Genomic DNA, 22,365 nt, shown 5'->3' on the forward strand with positions numbered 1-22,365 from the left:
GGCAGCTCGCTTTTTTTTTTGTGTGAAGAAGAAGAAACCGTACAATTTTATCTTCAGCCTTGTGACTGTGTTTTAATTATGTACTGTTCGAACTCGGTGGCACATGTCTTAATTGCGTACATCTATTAATTATGTACTCTTCGAATGCACCTTTCAACCATTTAGACTGCTGAGACCCCTAAGACCTTTGAACACCCTTTAAGACCACCAAGATTCTTGCAGATATCTAAGACCCTTAAAACCAAAATCCCCCGAAGACAAAGTGGGTTGCATCAAAGTGGGGTTGTATCAAAGCGGCGCAACTTGGAACCCAATCATAACTGCCCACAGTTATAAAGTGGCCCGTTTAGTTGTTAGGGGACCAAGCATATAAATGCTTGGTCCCTTATTGTTATCGGTATTTTATTATTATTTTTTCCACCAAATTTTTGTGCAAACTGTTGCATAATCTCCGCTACTCCAATTGAGTTGAAACTTCACAGGAATGTCGGGATGAATGGGAACTGATGCATATTTTTTCTGAGTTTTGATTTTACAATCACCATGGCAACCAGCTTGGATTTAACTGAAAACTTCAAAAATCGTCTCCGAAACCACAGATGCTATGGATTCAATTCCAGTGAGGTTATGATCGACCTCCCATGGTGCAAAAACGTTTCTTAAGACGAAGTCATCAGTTTTGTGGTTTGGCCGCCATGTTGGATTAAAGGTGAACATATTTTTGAAGAAAATTCGGTATTTTCACAGAGCATGAAGAGAAGGAACATGATGAGCGAGAGCGGCTGCAGCAAGAAGAGAGGGCTTACCAGGAGAAGCTGCAGAAGTTAAAGGAGCAAGAAATGAAGCAAAAACAGCGAGAGCAGGAGATTGAAGAGCGTTTAAGGCGGAAGGTGGAATGAAATCAGCATTTCTTTATGAAATTTTTAAATGAAGGATGGAGAATTATTTTGTTTTTATTTTTTCTTTCATGCAGGTGGGAGAGAAAAATTTAATATCACTTTTTCTGGTAATGTGGTTCTTTATTCTCTGGCTTCAGTTGTATCTGTTAACAATGAACAATCCTGTAATTGCAACAACTGCATTTGCCTCAACCTCATGCAGGAAGTTGCAAGTGAAATTACAGGGAACAGCGAAGTATGGCGTCGCAATGAAGCACCACCAGACCGTTACGTCAGTCGACCAACAGAGGGGTTTGTCCCTTTTTTTTTTTTTTTTGGTGTGCGTGCGCGCGTGCGCGATCTCACGCACGGGTCTTTGTGAGTTTAACATAGGAAAATGCAAAAATATTTCGTAATCAAACCTCTTATCGCGTTGTTTTTGAGTCCATGACTTTACATTCTCTGATGCAATGCCTTTGCCTGCGCAGTATGATGAGCCATGCACTTAAACTCAGGCACAGGTATGTTAAGAGGAAAAATGACAGTAGAAAGAAGCATGATGTGTTCAGAAAATGTTGGGGAGGGAGGTTGGGTGGGAGGCATGTTTTTTTCATTGTGACTTATTTTATTCTATCTCTTTATCCCACTTGGACACAGTGAACGAGATTGGCGCAGAGCAAGTGACCGCACCCAGCGTGATGATGACCGCCCTATACGGCGTCACGATGAAGATGTTACTCCAATCCGACGGCCGTTTGAAGATAGATTACCTCGACGTTTTGATGATGGACCACCAATGAGACGAAGCCTTGATGACAGGCCTCCAAATCGACGAGGTTTTGAAGAAAGGCCTCAGACGCGGTGGGGTCCTGATGATGATCGGCCTTCAATACGACGAGTTCCTCCTGATGATCGACCGACAATACGGTGGGCTTCTGATGATAATCGACCTACGATGCGGCGGGCTCCTGATGATGATCGAACTCCGATACGGCGGGGTCTTGACGATGATCGAACTCCGATACGGCGGGGGCTTGACGATGATCGAACTCCGATACGGCGGGGTCTTGACGATGATCGAACTCCGATACGGCGCGGTCTTGACGATGATCGAACTTGGTTACGGCATGGGCCAGACAATGACAGGCCTCGTCCACGGCGCGTGCAAGACGACGACGTTCCTCGGCCCCGGCCCGTGCAAGACGACGACGTTCCTCGGCCCCGGCCCGTGCAAGACGACGACGTTCCTCGGCCCCGGCACGTGCAAGACTATGACGTTCCTCGTCCCCGGCGCATGCAAGACGATGACGTTCCTCGTCCCCGGCGCGTGCAAGACGACGACGTTCCTCGTCCCCGGCGCGTGCAAGACGACGACGTTCCTCGTCCCCGGCGCATGCAAGACGACGACATTCCTCGTCCCCGGCGCGTGCAAGACGACGACATTCCTCGTCCCCGGCGCGTGCAAGACGACGACGTTCCTCGTCCCCGGCGCGTGCAAGACGACGACGTTCCTCGTCCCCGGCGCGTGCAAGACGACGACGTTCCTCGTCCCCGGCACGTACCCGACGACGAGGAGCCTCATCCCTGGCGTGCGCCCTCCGACGACGTTCCCCCTGCACGACATTCTTCTGACGGAGCTCTGCGCAATGATGGTCATCCTGTACAGCGGGCTGCAGACGGTCATCCACAGAGAAGTTTTGAAGACCATGACAGGCCTCCACGACGAGAATTAGATGGCTATCCTCCCCCTCATCGTATTGAAGACAAGTCAACCATTCGTCGAGGGTTTGATCATGATAGAGGATCCAGACGAGTTGAAGATGAGCGTGCTTCACGTTGGGAAGATAACTCATTGAGACGGGATGATGATGATGACAGAGATGTACAAAGTAGTGCCTGGAAACCAGCTGTGAAACCAGGTTGGTCGTTTGTTGTCTGCTGTATGAATTTGTACCAGACTCTGTGGTATCATGGTTGAAGTGTCCGCTCTGATTCTGGGAAGTCAGCAGTTTGAATCCTGGCCAGTCATACCAAAGACTTTAAAAATGGTACGTGCTGATTCCTTGCTTGATTGACACTCAGCATTTAAAAGGATAGAGCACAGCCAAACAATGCAGGGAAGGCAATAGCACACCATATCACCCAGTATAACACTGAACACAAAACTGCCTTGGAAGCCCCCAACTCTCTGTGAAGAGTATTGCACATCAAAATTAGAAAAATTTGAATTTGTACACCAAACTTTTAATTTATGGAAAAATCTTTTTTAGTCAGATTTCCTCTAAAATTGAACAATGCTCGTTTTGGTTGGGGTGTGTTCTTGCTCTTTTATTGGTGTATTTTTACACAATGACAAATGCACCCTGCCAGGTGGTTGGAGGGAGCGAGAAAAGGCTCGTGAGGATGTCTGGCGTCCTCCCCGTGACCGACCCCAGCCAAGTGATCGTGAGAGAGACTCGGATCGATTCCGAGAGCCAGACAGCATTGCTGACAAACGTCCACCAGCTCGGTGAGCTGCTAATATATTGTTTCAGTTGTGGGGTAAGATGGAGAAATTTCATAGGAAAGTTAGGATAGTATAGAGTTGCTTGGTCCATGGAGTATAGAGTTCATAGAGTTAGGATAGAGTGTGGGGGGGGGGGGGGTGCTGTGTTAATTTGATGGGGATTAAGACCAACTACCCCCAGGATATAACTGCCCTCTGTGACCTTCTCCTACGTTTTTGTATTTACAAACTAGCAATGAAAGAATTACATTTTTATAACAAAAACAACAATCATAACAACAAGCGAGCAAAACGTGTCAAGCAGCAGTTGTGAAAGGAACGTGGCTGGGACGGAGGATCTCGCTTTGCTCTCCTCTTGGCACGACGAAATGGCTGCGCGATTCTCGTGTTCGTGCTGGGCTGGATGCTGGCCATCCCTGTTCGGCTGAGTAGTGACGTTGTACGATGATGAGAAAAAGAGGAGGAGGAGTGCACCTCTCAGGGAACTCGTCGTTATCCCGTTGTGTGTTCAAAGAGGAAGGTGGGTGATAGTTGTGAGAGAGGAATATTCTGCATATTCGTTCAAGTGAAGAGGCTGCATGGCGTTTCATCAGCACTGGTGTTGAATACGACCTCACAAATTATCTCAAGTACTTTTCCCACCCAGAGAGCAGCTCGGTGCCATTTTGGGCGTGTCTTCCCACGCGGGACGAAGCGCCTCGATCCCAAAGTACAATAAAGACCTTCTCTGGACAAAGCTAAGCGCCAGAATATAGGGAAGATTTGCTTTTATTTCGTTTTCCCCTTGTCTTTATTTAAGTCCATTTGTAGAGGCTTCTCGACTTTGGACTTTAATTTACCTCGCTTATTGTTACATTTTGAATTGTTACCCTTGTAAATCTTGTCGATTTTCATTAGATCCCAGTGTTTATTTGTAATTGCTGGTGTCCGTGTATCTGTGGCGGTTTTGAGTGTAAACCCCTTGTGCTGTGCTTCCATCTGCTCCATCCGTACTGCACCTGCCCCTCCCGCGCTTGACGTAATCTCTCAGGATCATATTTCCATCTCTAAGGAAAACTGCTGGGCGATCCAGCCTGGTTGGTGTTAACCATCCGTCCACAATTGGGTCGAGGTATAAACTAACCGCTCAGAGCCGCGACAATATTCGGGTCTATTTGTTGTGAAACCTATTTGTATGAGGAGAGGGAGGGCACAGATTCTGGCATTGTGGTGAAAGCATCTGCTCTGAGTCTGGAAGGTCAGCGATTCGACTCTGATCCTGGCCAAGTCATACCAAAGACTTAAAAAATGGGACCTGCTGCTTCCTTGCTTGATGTTCACATTGAGAGGATTGAGTGTGCACAAAGCCTGTAGGTTGGCATCCCATTGGGTGCAGGATGGAGATTTGTTCTGAAAAAGTGCCTGCTGACTGGAGAAAAATGCTCCACCGGTACCCAGTGTATTTTTGGAAGTTACTTCTCCCAAGATCAACGTTTTTATGTGTGTTAACGCTCTGGGAAAAGTAGATTTTCCAAATTTGATGCACGTGCTCTGTTGAAGAAAAGGCTGCACAACGTGGATTACTGTGGGATTTATTGCCACCTGCAACAATCCTTTTTGGTGGTTTCCCCTGGAATTCCATTCTCCTGTTGCAAACTTAAGGGAAATAGGCCAGTTTGCCTTCAGGTGCAGAGGATTAGAAGTGATCAAACTGCAGGTGTAGTGCAAGTGTTTGGAAATTTTTTTTGGTAATTATGACATTCCACCATAGAAGTCTCTGCTTGCCTGTAAGCTTGATGAGCCATTAGAGCATGCAGATATTAGCAGGGTGTGCAGTGTGCATTAAATATAACCACAGCCACTGTTGATGTCATAGATTTTGCAAATTTCTCTGATCGTAACTTCCCTAGATTGCAATGATTTCAAATTCTCAAGCAAGCAAAAGGAATTGTCATGTTATAGGATAGAGTTCAGACTCCATTACCCTCGACTCTGTGTTGCAGGAGGGAATGGAGAGAAAGGTTGTGTGTGTGTGTGTGTGTGTGTGTGTGTGTGTGTGTGTGTGTGTGTGTGTGTGTGTGTGTGTGTGTGTGTGTGTGTGTGTGTGTGTGTGTGTGTGTGTGTGTGTGTGTGTGTGTGTGTGTATGTATGTATGAGGGGCCGCGAGGAGGAGTGATGTAAGGGCCACATCAGCCATTTTGGAGTTAATGCCATATAGCACTATTTTAACTATTCCCCTATCATCCAGCCTATCATCATCATATCATTAAAAAATGTCACTTACATTACTCCTCCTTGCCGGGCCTCTTATGTATATGTATATCCATATGTATGTATGTATGTATGTGTATATATATATATATATGTATATACGCATGTATGTGTGTGTATATGTATATACGCATGTATGTGTGTGTATATGTATATACGCATGTATGTGTGTGTATATGTATATACGCATGTATGTGTGTGTATATGTATATACGCATGTATGTGTGTATATATGTATATACGTATGTATGTGTGTATATATGTATATACGTATGTATGTGTGTATATATGTATATACGTATGTATGTGTGTATATATGTGTGTATATATGTATATACGTATGTATGTGTGTATATATGTATATACGTATGTATGTGTGTATATATGTATATATATCTTCTTCTTCTTCTTTCGGCTGCTCCCGTTAGGGGTCGCCACAGCGGATCATCCGTATAATCCGCATAGTGCTTTGGCACATGTTTTACGCCGGATGCCCTTCCTGACGCAACCCTGGTCGCCTCTTACGACACAGGGATATGGTACACCTATTTTAACCGGGGCATACACCGGCCCAGTACACTGGTGCTCATTTCGCCGACCTCGGAAGGATGGCAAGCTGAGTCAACCCCCTGGTGTATTAATTCAGTGGCCCAACGGGGCTTGAACTCAGGACCTTTTGGTTCCCAAGCCGCTGCCCTAACCACTGCACCAACACCAGGCTCATATATATATATATATATATATATATATATATATATATATATATATATATATATATATATATATATATATATATATATATATATATATATATATATATATATATATATATATATATATATATATATATATATATATATATATATATATATATATATATATATATATGTTGTTGTGAATTCGCGTGCGGACGGCCACGTAACTCGGATCGCGGCACGTCGCCCACCGGACGGACAATTCAGTCGTGACCCTGCGGGAACTATCGCCCGGAGCCAGTCACGGGTGGGCCTTTCGACCTCACCACAATCGTGCCAATCGGCTACCCGCGTAGGATAGGGTTGTTCCCCAAACTCGACCTCCCTGAGTACCCACGCGGATGGTAAACCGGGCGATCGTACCTCGCCGCAAGGCGACTCCGGACACGAGCCGCTTGGGCGGCCCGTTCCGTACTATCGGGATAACCGAGCGGTGTTATCGTCGACCTCGACGGTTCAGATTATTTACCAGGAGGTTGCACCCACTACGAACCCTTTACGTGAAGCAAGATGGAGGGTCAAGAGAGAAAATACAAAGCGAAACGGGAAAACAGTTCACACAATGCACATTTATTTCCTGGCACACGGAAAGCACGTATATAAAGCCATACAGTCAAAATGCACATATAGCAACCAAAACAATAAAAGCAACAACGACGCAGAGTTAATACCGACTACGTGCACATACGGCAACACTTATACAGTTCTACTTCACAGATGGCGCCAATACACATTTACACCAAAGCAAAGGAAAGAAGCCACTCTCATAGACAAGGAGGCAGACAGGCCTGTAGGCCAAATGTGCGCGTGACCTGGAGGAGCGGCCAGGTCCGCGAGACCGGGGGGGTCCTACCCGCGTCCTCGTGACGCGTTGGCGGGCGAGCTGCAAATGTGGCCGCACGGCTGTGCCCTGACTCCGTGCTCCTTGGCGGGTTTCGTTGGCACGACGTTTGGGGTGGGGTGGGAACAGGGCCCCCTTTTGCACTATCTCAGCATGGGGGAAAGGGTGAATTGTTGATGCCCTGGGGGAGGAGAATGGCTGGCTGGCTTGGGTCCCACGACGAGACGAGCGATCCCGCACACCGTAACCTCGTCGCCGACCGCCATCCTTCTCGCCTCGAACCCGAGCTCCCTTGCTTGCAGCTCCACCGCGCTCACTCTCCTCACCCGACCGACTCGACTCTGCCACTCTTTTCAGTTCCGCACTCTCCTCACCCGACTGACCCGACTTGACTCTCTCACTCCCATCACCTTGCGCTCCCCCTTTTATAGGCGGGCAGGAGAAGCCAGTATGCAACTATTCGGATCAGAATGACCTCGGGGGCGGAGCCACACTCGCCCATTGGTCGGAGGAAATGGGGGCGTGAACCTCCCCTGATCCTAGAATTTGCATATATCGACTTCACACACACGCGCCTGGAGATGGGGCCAAGCCGCCCCGCACTCGCTAATTGGACGGAGGAAAAGTGGGCGTGTAGCGTTTTTGATCCGAATTTTCCCTCGGAAAGGCCGCTATTTGCGCTCGGCACCAAACGCCGAACGGGCCCGATACAGCCCGACGTTCAGTGTTCACAGGTGGTGCGGGAATGGCCGTAGAAGGAGAGAGGTGAAGGTGGTGGAGGGTTTTCGGTGGTGGTTTGATGGTTATGGTACCGTTTGGGAATGGCGGTGATGCGATGATGTGGGAGCGTAGATGGTGGCGGTGGCGTGTTGTTGTGTGATGGTGGTTGAGACGTGGTTGGTTCAAAATAAAGATAGAACAGAAAAAATGGCTAACTCAAAGCGTCGCAGCCCGGATGAATCACGTAAATTTCCTCTATACAACGGGTTTGGGCTAACTGCACATGTACTTAGAGATATCTCACCTACGGGCCCTTCATGGTGTAATGCGAATTTCCACAACCGTAACAATATTGTTGCGGATCCGGGGTGGCGGGATTCTCACCCGGTCCGAGGTGCCACCCTCACCACCACCGTCTCCGGGGTTCCTAACGCCGGCTGGCTCAGCACAGGCCTCGGGTCACGCGCCTTCAATCTCGATACCAACGTAATCCTTGTACCTTGCCAGTTGGGGAAATAGAACCCCTGGTTACAGACTGGTTTTGTCAGATGCCGAGCGTTTTCTGCCAGTCTGTAACCATTTTTGGTTTTATATGCCAATCAAACGGATCGTTCCTCGACGCGACACGAATTAATCCATAGCTGCAACTTCATACGCATTTACCAGACTTATTTGGGAACATCGGGGATCACAACACAAGCAAAATTCACGACAATGGTTTTATTAACAATCCTCAACCCGTTCTTGACTGGGGAACCACGGAGTAAAGGTTTCAAGGGGATCGCCACCGAAATATGCCTTGGACATCGTGCAGACAAAGACAGACAGACAGACAAACCATGCCTGCAAGACAAGACAGATAACATGGTGAGGTTTCATGGACGAGAGGACAGTGTCAAAAGCACGAATGTCGCTCGCAACAGGCGAATGTCCACGGATTCGAACTCCCGCTCGAACGTGCCGCATGGCAAAATGGAGCTCGTCCTCCCTTTTCCCCTTTCGCACCGCACGCGGTCTCCGCGCGCTCTAACCTCGCGTAGGGTCGACGGTTGGCCTTAGCTGATCTCTCTCTCTAGGTCCAGCACACAAATCCAGGCCTGGCCTGTGCACCAGACAAGGCCCAAATTGAGATGCCGAGCTCCCCAGGCGGATCGACAACGTGTCCAGCCGTGAGGTGAGTAAGGACGGAGGGTCCACGGCCAGACGCAGGCCGAACCTGTCGATCACCTCCCCATACGAGTTGATCGTCGACTCCACGTGCAGGCAGCCTCTCAAAGCCGACTGCCGACACTAATAACTAACGTCTTGGGATAGGACATGAAAACAAGAAAAAGAGCAAGCAGAGATTGCAGACCCTTGCCAGGACTTCTTTTGAGTGGTGTATTTTAACACGTTTTCAGGTAAATCCAATATGGCTGCCAAACCACGTGACCTCTGACATCATATGTGTGAACCTTTTGTTCCTCGTGGACAAGCGGTCATTCGTGTAAAGTTTTGTCAGAATCTCTTCAGAGAAAGATTTTTTTTTTTTAATTTTTTTTTTATGAAGATGGCTACCAAAGTACATGACCGATAACGCCATCAATTTTTTTTTTTTTATGTGGACCATTTTTTCCGTTGATGACCCTAAATTTTTTCATACTGATTGGATATCGTGTTCTTCGAGGGCACCTCTGACGTCATAAAAAAAATCATGCTCATTCCCCATGAGGAGTACTTGCTACGTGCCAAGTTTCAATTTTTTCCTTGGTGCGGCTTCAGAGATAGAGGTCCAAAGTTGTTTTTTTCCAATATGGCTGCCACACCACATGACCTATGACATAATTATCATTAAAACATTCGACATGAGTAGTCGCACCAATGGTGAAAATTTCGTCTATCCGACAAGCCGTTGTGGAGAAATACATGAAAGTTCTGTGTAGCAAAACCCACTCCGTGGGAGTACCTCCTGTACAGCTTCCCTTCGCAGGGCAGCTCACCGGATGATGGGATTGGGGTAAAGCCTTCGTAACCCCCAATCTTTGATGATAGGAGGGAAACCACGGGGTAGCATTCCCGGGTCAGATTGCGGGAGAGTGTCGGAGTGGTGCTGAGGTGTCGTCCACCAGACGGCGGTCTTGGGTTAACCTGAGGCGGTCCCTTCGGGTGGGTGCCTGGAATGTCCTATCCCGAATAGAGGATGATCACCTGTCTCTGGTATCATCTGAGCTCAAGCGTTTTAACATCTGTATTGCAGCACTCTCTGAGGTTAGGAGACCGGATTGCGGCGAGGTCATGGTCGGTGGTTACACCTCCGATTGGTCTGGTCGCTCTGATGGTTACCATTCCCAAGGAGTTGCTGTAGCTGTGTCCAATAAGCTGACTCCAATGATAATTGAGGTAACACCGGTCAACGAGCGTATTATGAGACTGAGGATTCGTCACTCCTTTGGTGTCATTTCCCTGGTCTCTGTTTATGCTCCGACTGAGGCGAGTGATCTCACCCTGAAGGATGCATTCTACGCCACGCTCGAGTCTGTGGTTGATCAGTGCCCCAGACGAGATACACTTCTAGTCTTAGGGGATTTCAGTGCATCGACTGGAACTGAAAGGGATGGTTATGAGACGTGTGTTGGTTCCCATGGGTCAGGAACGATGAACCAGAATCGCACTAAGTTCCTTGACTTTGCAAGAAGTCATGGACTTAGGGTGGCTGATTCATGGTTTCAGCGCCCACAAGCTCATCGCTGGACTTGGTATTCCAACACTGGCGGTGTGGCAAAGGAGATTGACCATGTCCTTGTTTGTGGTCGCTGGAGGATGATCCTGAACTGCAGGGTCTACCGGAGTGCTCAGTTCATCAATACTGACCACCGGCTTGTTGTAGCAACACTGAAGTTGCACCTTAAATCCAGGAGAATGGTACCATCCCAGCCTAGGCTGGATGTTGGCAAGCTCAAGGATGAGAGGGTAGCTGAGGAATTTGCGAACAGGCTGAGTGGAGATTTGAGGAGTCTGGGTGCTTTGGGAGGTCCTGAAGAGTTGTGGAGTGCCTTCAAGACCACCGTCCTTGATGTTGCCGGTGGATGTCTTGGAACTCACCGTAGGGCAAAGAAGAATTTTGTCTCAAGGGACACTGGATACCATTGACCAGTCGCAGGGCCAGGCTGAATGGCAGAGCTGAGCTGTTCAGGGAGCTGAGGAGTAAAACTGTACGTGCGCTGAGGGTGGACAAGGAGGCCTATGTGCAAGGAATCTGTGAGGGGGTATCACCTGTAGTCAAAGGATTCTCTTCCTGCTTAGAGGGGAATTCACGCATTGCGTTCATCCAAGCCCATCCCTCGGTGTACTGCAGTGAGAGCAGAGGGTGGTAGGCTCTTGACAGAGGAGTCTGAAGTGAAGGCCCGCTGGACCGGTTACTTTGAGCGGTTGTACCAGGCTGATCCACCAGCTGTCGAGTTGGACATCAGGGGTGTTACAATCCCTGTTGCTGACCCTCCAATCAACTGTGGTCCACCTTTGCTTGTGGAAACACAGGCTGTGGTGAAGCAGTTGAAATGGGATAAAGCTCCAGGGATCTGTGGCATCCATGCTGAACTTCTCAAGGCTGGTGGAAATGCTGCGCTCGTGTCGTTGTATGCAGTTCTATACTCTGCCTGGAACACAGGCATCATCCCAACTGACTGGAAGAGGGGCCTTGTTGTCCCTCTCTGGAAAGGGAAGGGTGATCGCCAAGACTGCAACAACTACCGATGGGTGATGCTGCTCTCAGTGCCAGGCAAGGTCTTTGCTCGGATAATTCTTGATAGGGTTCGCCACCATCTGCTTGAGCACCAGCGCCAAGAGCAGTCAGGCTTTACACCAATGAGGTCAACGATTGACCGTATCCTTGCTCTTCGGGTCCTCACCAAACGCAGGTGAGAGTTTCGGCAGGGGCTGCTTGCAGCCTATGTTGATTCATTGAATCGGGATGCCCTCTGGAGGATTCTTGGTCTACGTGGGGTGCCAGCAAAACTGATCGATCTGATGTCTGAACTCTACTCTGGTACTGAGAATGCTGTGACATGTGGTGGTACCATCTCTGACTTATTTCCAGTTGTTACTGGAGTTCATCAGGGGTGTGTACTAGCCCCCACACTTTTCAGCACTTGCATGGACTGGATTCTTTGGAGGATGTTGGAGAGATCAAGCTGCGGTGCATCATTTGGGAATGTCAAGATCTCTGACCTTGATTTTGCAGATGATGCAGTCATCTTTGCGGAGACTTGAGATATCCTTTTGGGGCCCTCGAGGTGCTGAATGAGGAGTCGAATCCGCTGGGATTACGGGTTTCCTGGGTCAAAACTAAGATCCAGGCTTCCAATGACATCTTGGATGCTGCTGTCCTGTCTGTGCCTGTTTGTGGTGAGGATGTTGAGGTCGTGGAGAGATTCACTTACCTTGGCAGCGATATTCATCTCTGTGCCGGCTGTGAGTCAGAGGTCAATAGACGTCTGGGTCGGGCCTGGGGAGTCATGGATTCACTGGATAATGGGGTGTGGCGCTGCCGGTATCTGTGCGGGAGGACGAAAGTCCGAGTCTTCAGGTCTTTGGTGCTTCCAGTCTTGCTCTATGGATGCGAGACTTGGACTCTGACCAAGGATCTGAGACGGCGACCTAATTCCTTTGGTACCAGGTCTCTTCGGAGAATCCTTGGCTATCGTTGGTTGGACTTCGTGTCTAACGAGCGGTTGCTGAGAGAGACTCGGATGAGATTTGTTACCTGCATAGTCCGTGAGCGTCAGCTGCGGCTGTATGGACATGTGGCTCGTTTTCCTGACGCTGATCCTGCTCACCAGATTCTCTCAGTGAGGGAGTCTCGTGAATGGAGGAGGCCAATGGGCCGACCACGTGCTTCGTGGTTGCAGCAGGTTGATCAGCATCTCAAGGAGATGGGGATGGGCCAGGCATCTGCCTGGGGGATGGCCAGACGGAGGCCCCTGGAGAACTGGCGGAAAGTGGACGCAGCGACGTGCTGCTCTGGCGCATGCTCCCAAACCTGACCTGACCTGACCTATGGTGAAAATTTTGTCTCAATCCGACAAGCCGTTGTGGAGAAAAACATGAAAGTTCTGTGTGGACAAAAACGAAGACAAACAAACAAACAAATGGACCTAAATGCAATACCCTGTCCTTCGGCAAGGGTAACAAGTAAAAAAGCCAGAAAATGTGATCGTCCCCGTTGTTTTAGTAATTTGGTTATACGGAGTTAAAGGGCGAGCCCATATTTATGTGCAACTAAAATTACCGGCACTCTCCCAGTCAGCCATCTTTGATCAGATCCCAAAATAATGTGCGGTGCACGTGTATGCCATCATGTACTGTGCTTGTGCCAAGTTGGAACAAAATCGGACAATGCACATCTGTGTAATGGTTGGGGACACACTTGAGTAACAAAGTGGCCACCAGTCGGCCATATTGGATCTGATCTCAAAAAATGACATCCATATGGAAGCCATCATTCATTATCTGGATGCCAAGTATGAACAACATCGGTAAATGCTTGTCCGAGAATTGGTTGAGGATGTGTTTGATACCAGGACAACTAAAATGGCTGCCAGTTGGCCATCTTTGATCGCATGGTGAAACAAAATGATGTGCATTTGTACACCATAATTTGTTGTATTTGTGCCAAGTATGAATAAACTCAGTCCATACATGTCCGAGATATGGTGGCGAACGCACGCACGCACGGACACGAAAATCGAGACCAAATCCATAAGCCGCAGTTTCAGACTAAGTCCAACGGGGGCTAAAATGGTCGTTTCGTCTTATCTGATGTGATGAATGATGAAGACGAATGGTGTGACGTGAAATGAATCTGCAAAGTGCAAAGGAGAGTGCAAGAAGGAACGCGAGCAAGGAAAACGAAGTGGAAGGAAGGACAAGAAGAGAGAAGGGCGAGATGAGATTCGCGTTTGTGCGAATAATAATTAATAGTAATTGATTGAGCCCCAACCAAACTCCGTAAAACTCTCAAGCTGCAATGCTTCGAATCTCTCAGTCTTTCTCTGCCATTCATTTTTTTTTCTTCCGAGGTTCTCCACTCGTCAATATCCAGAAATCGGCCCCGTCCTTCGGCCTCTCTCTGCTTTTCGGCGTTCTTTTTTTTTTGCTACTATGTTAGTAATCTACATGTAAATGTTCAATTATGTGATCTTTTTTTCAGATTTTACTCGATGAAATTCGACTTGTGCAAAAATTGACTTGCGTAAAGGTCCCAGGGACAGAGCCCTAATGTAAGTTGAGGACCGTCTGTATATCCGGTTTATCAGCAGCAACCTGGATTGAGATATCGGGCAGGTTGGTGCGGAGGTCTTGGATGTTTGAGGTCTATGCGTTTATGGTCGTGGAGGAAGTGCTGCTGGTAGGGTGCAGGAATGTGGAGAGGGGAGGGAGGGGGGTGGGGGGAGCTGGGGTCGGGATGGGAAATTGAGGAGAAGAGGGGAAGGATACTGCCATCGAGGGCTTGACACCATTACTGGACATGAAGGGGAATTGATTGTCATGTGCACATAACCTCTGCAAAATTGATCTCTCAAGATTTTCATAATGGTCATTCGGAGAAAGAGAGCTCATGGGAGGGGTGGAAGAAATGTTTTCCATAGAAGGAACGGAGGAAAGTGGAGCTGCAAGTACGAGAGGTAGATAGTGAATGAAGCGTTTTGGAGTGAAAATGTTTTGTGAAATGAGAGCCTTGTGAAAAAAAAAAAGAAGAGATTGTGATGACGCAGAAGAATTTATGGGTTGTTCCTGATGGAGTCGTGATGAGAGAGGCATTTTGAAATTTCATGTTGCATGAAATGAAGATTCAGTTTGGCGATTATTGAAAAGAGAAGGGATTGAGAATTAAGGAGGAACTGTATATGGCAAATTGAGTTTGTGGTTTGTCTTATATTTGTTTGTATTTTTTGGAGCGAGAATGGGAAAAGGATCAAGCTGAGAGATCAGAGATGACGATACTTGGAAGAAAAAAAAAAAAGTGAAAACAAAGCGCATGGGGTTAAAGCAGAGACAGAAGCAACATGCTGACTCTCCAAAACCTCGGCGCGTAGGCCTGCTTTAACGGACGCAAATTTGACAATTCAACACAACGGGGTATGTTTTGACATGGATGATTGGGTGAAAAGACGACCAGCAACACAGGAACGAAAATAAAATGGTGAATGACAATGGATCTGGTCTGGGAAAACTTAGCTTTGATAAAGTGGAGAGGAACTCATGAATCAGCATCACAGTGAAGGCATCTGGAACCAGAAGTGGATGCTTGCAGGTTGTTTGTTGTTGTTATTGATGATGATTTTGATGACGATGTGGCAGTTTGGGCATACTTTCCAGCTTGTGCCTTAAACCATCATGGTCCTGTGTGGAACAGGGATGAAGGTACTTTCTGGCGCCGACCTACGAGTGATGACAAGCCACGGCGGAGAGATGCACCAGTAGAACGTAACCGCCAAGCTGAGGATTCCGAGTCCCACCAAGGAGGTGGATTTTCAGGCCGGTCTGATGATAGAGAAGAACGCCGTGGTCCACCACAACGCATGGAAGGAGACGACGGTACATTATTACTTGACTGATGACCTCACAGTATCCACACAAAGCACTTTTACTTTTTTGTTTGTTTGTTTGTTTTCAACTTTAATCGTTCATAATATGCTGAGTTTTATGCTTCAAGGCATTATGTGTGCAGGTTGTCCGTCTGGCTGTGCATCCGTGTGTGTGCATATTCTCAGTAACTTGTGAATCGCTGAAGGAATTTTTTTTGCCAAATTTGGTACACGTACTGTGATGCGTGGATGAACTGATTAGATTTTGGGTTTAAAACGCCTTTGGTAACGTGACCTGAAATTGAAAATCTTTGTCGTCACAATAACTTGTGAACCACAGTGGAACAAATGTGACACAGGTATGGTCTGTGATACAAAGATGAACGAATTTAATTTTGGGTTCAACAGATCAAATGTCATGTGCCCTTTTGAAAATCATTTTGCAGATCATAACTCGAGTTGGAATCATCCAATGTTTTCTCCATTCGACTCGTTTAAACCAAGGCATTTAAGGTAATTGGTATCTTCTGCGATGAGGCTGAGTCTTTGGGTCTCTCACCGCAGGCAGGTCTGTGGTGTTTCTGCCTTCTAACATTCCCTCGCTAGTCTCATAATTAAAGTTACAATCATCTGATATTTTCTCTTTTCTCACTCGCACTCTCATGTGACAAATTGAGATCAAATGTAACAGTGGTTTACATTTAACGCGAGCTGGGACATATCATATTGATGCATTCGCATCAAATTCTTTTATATACCTTGATTATCCCCATGCTTTTTTGAAGTTTTGTTTTGTTATTTTTTATCAGGCCAGATTTGGGACTTGCTACAGGTATCATGTAAACCTGTACAAACATTTTTCATGGTCAAGTTGTCGGCGACTAAACAGTCTCCCCTATCAAGTTTTTTTTTTTTTTTTTTTTTTTCTGGTGAGGAGGGTGTGTATGTATATGGACACCCAGCAGGATTAAAAACAAAACCTGTCAAAAGGTGGAGGAGCTCCTTGTGAGCCAACGGCCATCCATATCGAGTGCCCAACTGTATCTGCGGCCATCCTCCTGCAGTTGGGTTACTTTTTAGGTCTTCTCCACCGAGATGACCTAATAAAGCTGGATCAAATATCCGTACGTCCATCCGTCCGTCAACAATTTTTCTTTCCGATCTTGATGAAACTTAGTATGTGGGTAGAGGTCGATGAGTGTTGCACAACGATATAACTTTTGTCCGGGTTCAAGGGTAGGGTCAAGGTCATGAGGTCACGTAAGTTATAAAAATCACCATTTTCAAAACCTATCTCGTCTGCCATTCCTGTGTTGTGTCTGCCAACACAAAACCATGTGTTGTCCACCAGACGGCGCTCTCCTTGGGTTAACCTGAGGCGGTCCCTTCGGATGGGTGCCTTGAATGTCCTATCCCCAAGAGAGGATGATCACCTGTCTGTTATCATCTGAGCTCAAGTGTTTGGACATCGCTATTGTAGCACTCTCTGAGGTTCGGAGACCAGATCATGGCGGGTGGTTACACCTACGATTGGTCTGGTCACTCTGATGGTTACCATGCCTAAGAATTTGCTGTAGCTGTGTCCAATAAGCTGACTCCAATGATAATTGAGGTAACACCGGTCAACTAGCGTATTAGGAGACGAAGGATTCATCACTCCTTGGGTGTCATTTCCCTCGTCTCTGTATATGCTCTGAATGAGCTGAGGTGTAAAACTGGACGTGCGTTAACGGTGGACAAGGATGCCTATGTGCGAGGAATCTTTGAGGGGTCGAGCATCACCTGTGATCAAGTGATTCTCATCCTGCTTACAGGAGAATTCGCACATTGCATTCCTCCAAGCCCGTCCCTCGGTGCACTGCAGTCAGAGCAGAGGGTTGTGTGGCGCTTGATAGAAGATCCTGAAGTGAAGGCCCGCTGGGCCGGTTACTTAGAGTGGCTGTACCAGGCTGATCGACCAGCAATTGAGTTTGATGTCAAGGGTGTTACTATCCCTATTTCTGACCCTCCATTCAACTGTGATCCAGCTTCGTTTATAAAAACACAGGCTGCAGTGAACCGGTTGAAATGGGTAAAGCTCCAGCGATCTGTGGCATCCATGCTGAACTTCTCAAGGCTGGTGGAAATGCTGCACTCGTGTCGTTGCATGCAGTTTTGTGCTCTGCCTGGAACACAGGCATCATCCCAACTGATTGGAAGAGGGGCCTTGTTGTCCCTCTCTGGAAAGGGAAGGGTGATCGCCAAGACTGCAACAACTACCGAGGGGTGGCGCTACTCTCAGTGCCGGGCAAGGTCTTTGCTCGGATAATTCTTGATAGGGTTCGCCACCATCTGCTTGAGCAACAGTGCCCAGAACAGTCAGTCAGGCATCACACCAATGAGGTCAACAATTGACCGTATCCTTGCTCTTCGGGTCCTCAACGAACGCAGCTGAGAGTTTGGGCAGTGGCTGCTTGCAGCCCATGTTGATCTCTGTGAAGCGTTTCATTCAGTGAATCGAGATGCCCTCTGGAGGATTATTGGTCTTCATCGGGTGCCACCAAAACTGATCAATCTGATGTCTGAACTATACTCTGGTACTGAGAGTGCTTTGAGATGTAGTGATACCACCTCTGACTTATTTCCAGTTGTTACTGGAGTTTGTCAGGGGTGTGTACTGGCCCCCACACTTTTCAGTGCTTTTATGGAGTGGATTCTGGGGAGGATGTCGGAGAGATCAATCTGTGGTGCATCGTTTGGGAATGTCAAGATCCCTGACCTTCATTTCGCAGATGATGCAGTCATCTTTGCAGAGACTGTAGATATCCTTTTGGGGGCCATTGAGGTGCTGAATGAGGAGGCAGAGCCGTTGGGATTACGTGTTTCTTGGGTCCAAATTCAGATGTAGGCTTTCAATGACATCTTGGATGCTGCTATCTTGTCTGTGCCTGTTTGTGGCAAGGTTGTTGAGGTCACGTAGGGATTCACTTACCATGGCAGTCATATTCATATCTGTGCTGACTGTGAGGCAGAGGTCAATAGATGTCTTGATCAGGCTTGGGGAGTCGTGGATTCACCGGATCACGGGGTGTGGCATTGCCAGTACCTGTGCGGGAAGACGAAAGTCCGAGTCTTCAGGTCCTTGGTGCTTCCAGTCTTGCTCTATGGATATGAGACTTGGATTCTGACTAGGGATCTGAGACGGCGACTTAATTCCTTTGGTACCATGTCTCTTCGGAGAATCCTTGGCGATCGCTGGTCGGACTTTGTGTCCAACAAACGGTTGCTGAGAGAGACTCAAATGAGATTTGCTACTTGCATAGTCTGTGAGTGTCAGCTGCCCCTATTTGGACATGTGGCTCGTTTTCCTGATGCTGATCCTGCTCAACAGATTCTCTCAGCGAGGGAGCCTCGGGGAGTGGAGGCCAATGGTCTGACCACGTCCCTCGTGGTAGCAGCAGGTTGATCAGCATATCAAGATGGGGATGGGCCGGGTATCTGCCTGGGTGATGTCCAGACGGAGGCCCCTGGAGTACTGGCGGAGAGTGGACACAGCCGACGCACTGTTCCAACGCATGCTCCCATACCTGACCTGACCTGACCTCTTTTTTTGAAGAAAAAAATCAATTCAATTTTGGGTTCAACAGATCGAAGGCAATGTGCCCTTCGAAATTTATTTTGCAGATCATAACTGAAGTTAGAAACATCTGATGTTCTCTTATCTACTTACTTTCATGTGACCTTAACTTGAGATTAAGCATATCAGTCGGTTGATATCCAACACAGGTGGAGGCATGTCTGTTGACATATTGTATCAAATTCTGTTGCCTTTTTTTGTTTTGTTTTCTAATTTATTGCTTGCAATTCAAGTCTTGGTTTAATTATTTGAATACGTTGAAAAAAACAACTCTGGAAGAACATCTTGTGTCGCATTCTCTCTCTTGTTTACACCCATTCTCTTCAGAAACAGGCCGGTGGCGGCGCTCTACTCACGAAAATCGCGAGGAGAGGCAAGCACCCCGCCGGGCACCACCCCAGGCACAAGAGGCTGACAAAGCTCCGGTGCGCAAGGAGGTGCGTGAAGGTCCCTCCAAGAAACCTACACGCAGTGAACCAGATGAGGATGGGTGGACGACAGTTCGCCGCTAATCTGCCTTTTGTCTCTCCCTCTATCTCTCCTGAACTTACAATGTTCTACTCCCCAGAAACTCCCATTTCATTAATTATTGCTTTCTGCTTTTTGTTTTCTTTATTTTAACCATTCATTAGTAGTGTGGTTTAGATCATATGATTATTTTATGTTTTCTGATGTTCTTCGCACGTGTGTTTAATTACTATTTGGCCAAAAAATTGGGATTAAAGTCTTAAGCCCTTCAGCCAGTCGAGCTTTTCTGGTGCTGCTTGGATGTGGATGGTGATTGTTTGATTGCACCCCCATCCCTCCACACACCCCCCTCCTCCCTCAACCGTCTGCTTTCTTTGGTTTGTTGACTTGGCGTTCAGACCTGTCCGTTTGACTTTTGAACACTGCTGTTGAATTGATTTCTCAGTGAAATGGGGCACATTTTAATCAAATCTCCAAGTCGTCAGTGAATGGGGCACTGTGGATGATATGGTTCACTTCCACGAGAGAAATGCACCTGCGTTACTTTCTTTGAATGGTTAATGAAATAAAGATTACATCCTAACGCTAATTTTTTTTTTTTAGTTCTTTTTGGGTTTGCAACAGCTGCTATGGTGTCAGAAGCCTCAATCTTGAACCAAGTTCACATGTTGAGGCTTATTTGCTTCAAAATTTCAGTTCAGGGTTTGTCACTGCTTTTCATAGTTGTCACCAATACGACTTTCTTGCCATCTTCGACATTTTCTAATATGTCTTGCAGAAGATTTCTTGCTGGAGAAGTGAGATCACAAGCATATCTCATCTGCTATGTTTGGGGCTACCTTCATATTAAATATGCAAAAACATAAAACCCAAATATTGACCCTATCCCTGACCTCAACCCTCCCTTCCTTTCCCCCCCACTACCTCTCCCTCATAACTTTCTATTTGAGAGATGTTGGGTGGTGCTGCCTCGCATTATGTCCAAGTAAAGGTCACATGACCATGGATGCATTTTGTACCAATCTTAAATTACCCTGAGGACATGAGGCACCCACTGTGTGGACTGGCATGATGGGGAAGGCAGATAACCCCCTCTAACCTCACTCTGAAGGTCTGATGAGCGAGTTGGGTTTTTACTGAAAATATGATGGATTATTTTTCCGACATGCTTTGAATCCAAGTCATTAAGACTGTTGCCATAAACTGGATTTGAACCCACAAATTCTGGAATGTAAATACAGTGTTGTCTCCAACATATCACCATCCCCACTTTTCCATTTTCTTTAAGTACAGAGAGGCTTGAAGAGATTAATTGTGAACTTTTAAATATGTTTTATAGTTTTGTGTGCCAAAAGCAAACAGGTCTGTAGCGAGTGGCTCAAGATTTTGGCAATTATTTGGCATCACTTGACAACCCCTTTCTCCAAAGCATCCCCATTAGGATTGTATTATCTAACAGTTCAGTGCAGCAAGGGTGTTGATGTGCAGCCACCTGGAGTTTGTAGGGTTTTCTTTGTTTGTTTTTTAGGCAAGAACAAAGTGGTAATTTTGAACAGAATTGAAGTTCATTTGAAATTCTTCAGCTATTAAATTTACCTTCTCCCCACCCCCCTTTTTAATGTAATTGCTCAATCCTTTGTTGGTATTTAGGCCAAAATGGTTACAATAAAGAAATTTATTGTTAGGCTTTCAAACACCATTCAAGCAAATGAAATTGATTCACGAATTAAACTGCATCTCATTGTAGGTGTTTGTGGCTCACTTTTCTTTTAGTTGCATTGATCCAAGGACGTTTTTTAAATTTAGATACAAGATAGTGGACAAAGTGTAAATATGGGAATTGAACCTGGGTTCTTTTAACACAAGCTCAAGGGTCAGTGGGAATGGCAACTTGGACTGTTTGATAACTCTTCTGTACCCTTGACTTAATTTTAGTCCAGACAGACTTGTGGGATTGGAGGAAGGGTTGAATTTAGCGTTGGGGTTACAGGGAGGGATGGCAGGGATCTAATAATTATTTGCTACTTCTTGAAACGAGACATTTAAATAAGATACAAGATGATATAAACCATAATCTCATTACCTCCAAAGACAATTTATAAACTGCCCAGCTTGCCCTGAGAAAATGAAATTTTCAGTGATGTACAGCAATCAGCTCATCATATATATATATATATATATATATATATATATATATATATATATATATATATATATATATATATATATATATATATATATGTCAGCTACCCAATTAGGGTCAGAACTTGTTTTTGAAAAGTTGAACTGAATCTTAAATATCTGCCCCTGCTCACTGTCCTTGGTGTTTATACATGCACTGCATTTTACATCAAAATGAGTGACGATGTGAGAATGGGTGAAGTCTTATTGCATTGTCCTCACTTGGTGCGACTGATTTCTTATCCAGGATTCGTATATGACTGACTGCCTGGGATTGTAATTTCCACACCGTGAGAATGGTGGATGCATCCTGCATTTATTAAGCCACAGTAAGATTCATGACCTGTCGGGGCACAACCCCTGTACGTCAAAGTTATGACTTGAGATCCCTTGCAATTTATAAGCCTGGACGCCTGTTGTTCTTCTTCTTGGTAGTCAAAAATGTAAAGGAACAGACATTATGGTTTATTTGTACTTTAAAGTACATCATTGTACAAGAATGTTGCATCTGTACTGCAGCCTGACAACATACATAAAGCAACAAGTTTTAAATGTGCACTTTTAAAATGCAAATACTCGTTTATT

At 46.5% G+C, this 22,365-nt stretch overlaps 2 protein-coding genes across 2 annotated transcripts in view; one reads left to right on the forward strand and one right to left on the reverse strand.

Moving 5' to 3' along the window:
• Positions 1-22,365, forward strand: part of EIF3A (eukaryotic translation initiation factor 3 subunit A) — a 111,986-nt gene that overhangs the window by 88,833 nt on the left and 788 nt on the right. The window contains exons 17-22 of the mRNA XM_085848263.1: positions 748-890; positions 1,102-1,190; positions 1,536-2,797; positions 3,249-3,387; positions 15,344-15,525; positions 19,459-22,365. The exon at positions 19,459-22,365 is cut by the window's right edge and continues 788 nt beyond it. Coding sequence (XP_085704389.1) covers positions 748-890; positions 1,102-1,190; positions 1,536-2,797; positions 3,249-3,387; positions 15,344-15,525; positions 19,459-19,643 — 2,000 coding nt within the window. The 3' untranslated portion in view covers positions 19,644-22,365. The remainder of the gene's footprint in view (positions 1-747; positions 891-1,101; positions 1,191-1,535; positions 2,798-3,248; positions 3,388-15,343; positions 15,526-19,458) is intronic.
• The window catches only part of NANOS1 (nanos C2HC-type zinc finger 1), a 29,497-nt gene continuing 29,356 nt past the window's right edge, over positions 22,225-22,365 (reverse strand). Inside the window, exon 2 of the mRNA XM_085848271.1 lies at positions 22,225-22,365. This exon is cut by the window's right edge and continues 1,811 nt beyond it. The gene's annotated coding sequence lies outside the window, so the exon portion shown is untranslated.

Source organism: Eptatretus burgeri, chromosome 12 (genome assembly GCF_056783735.1).
Source record: "Eptatretus burgeri isolate ZD-2024b chromosome 12, Ebu_testis_v1, whole genome shotgun sequence".
Classification (NCBI taxonomy): Eukaryota; Metazoa; Chordata; class Myxini; order Myxiniformes; family Myxinidae; genus Eptatretus; species Eptatretus burgeri.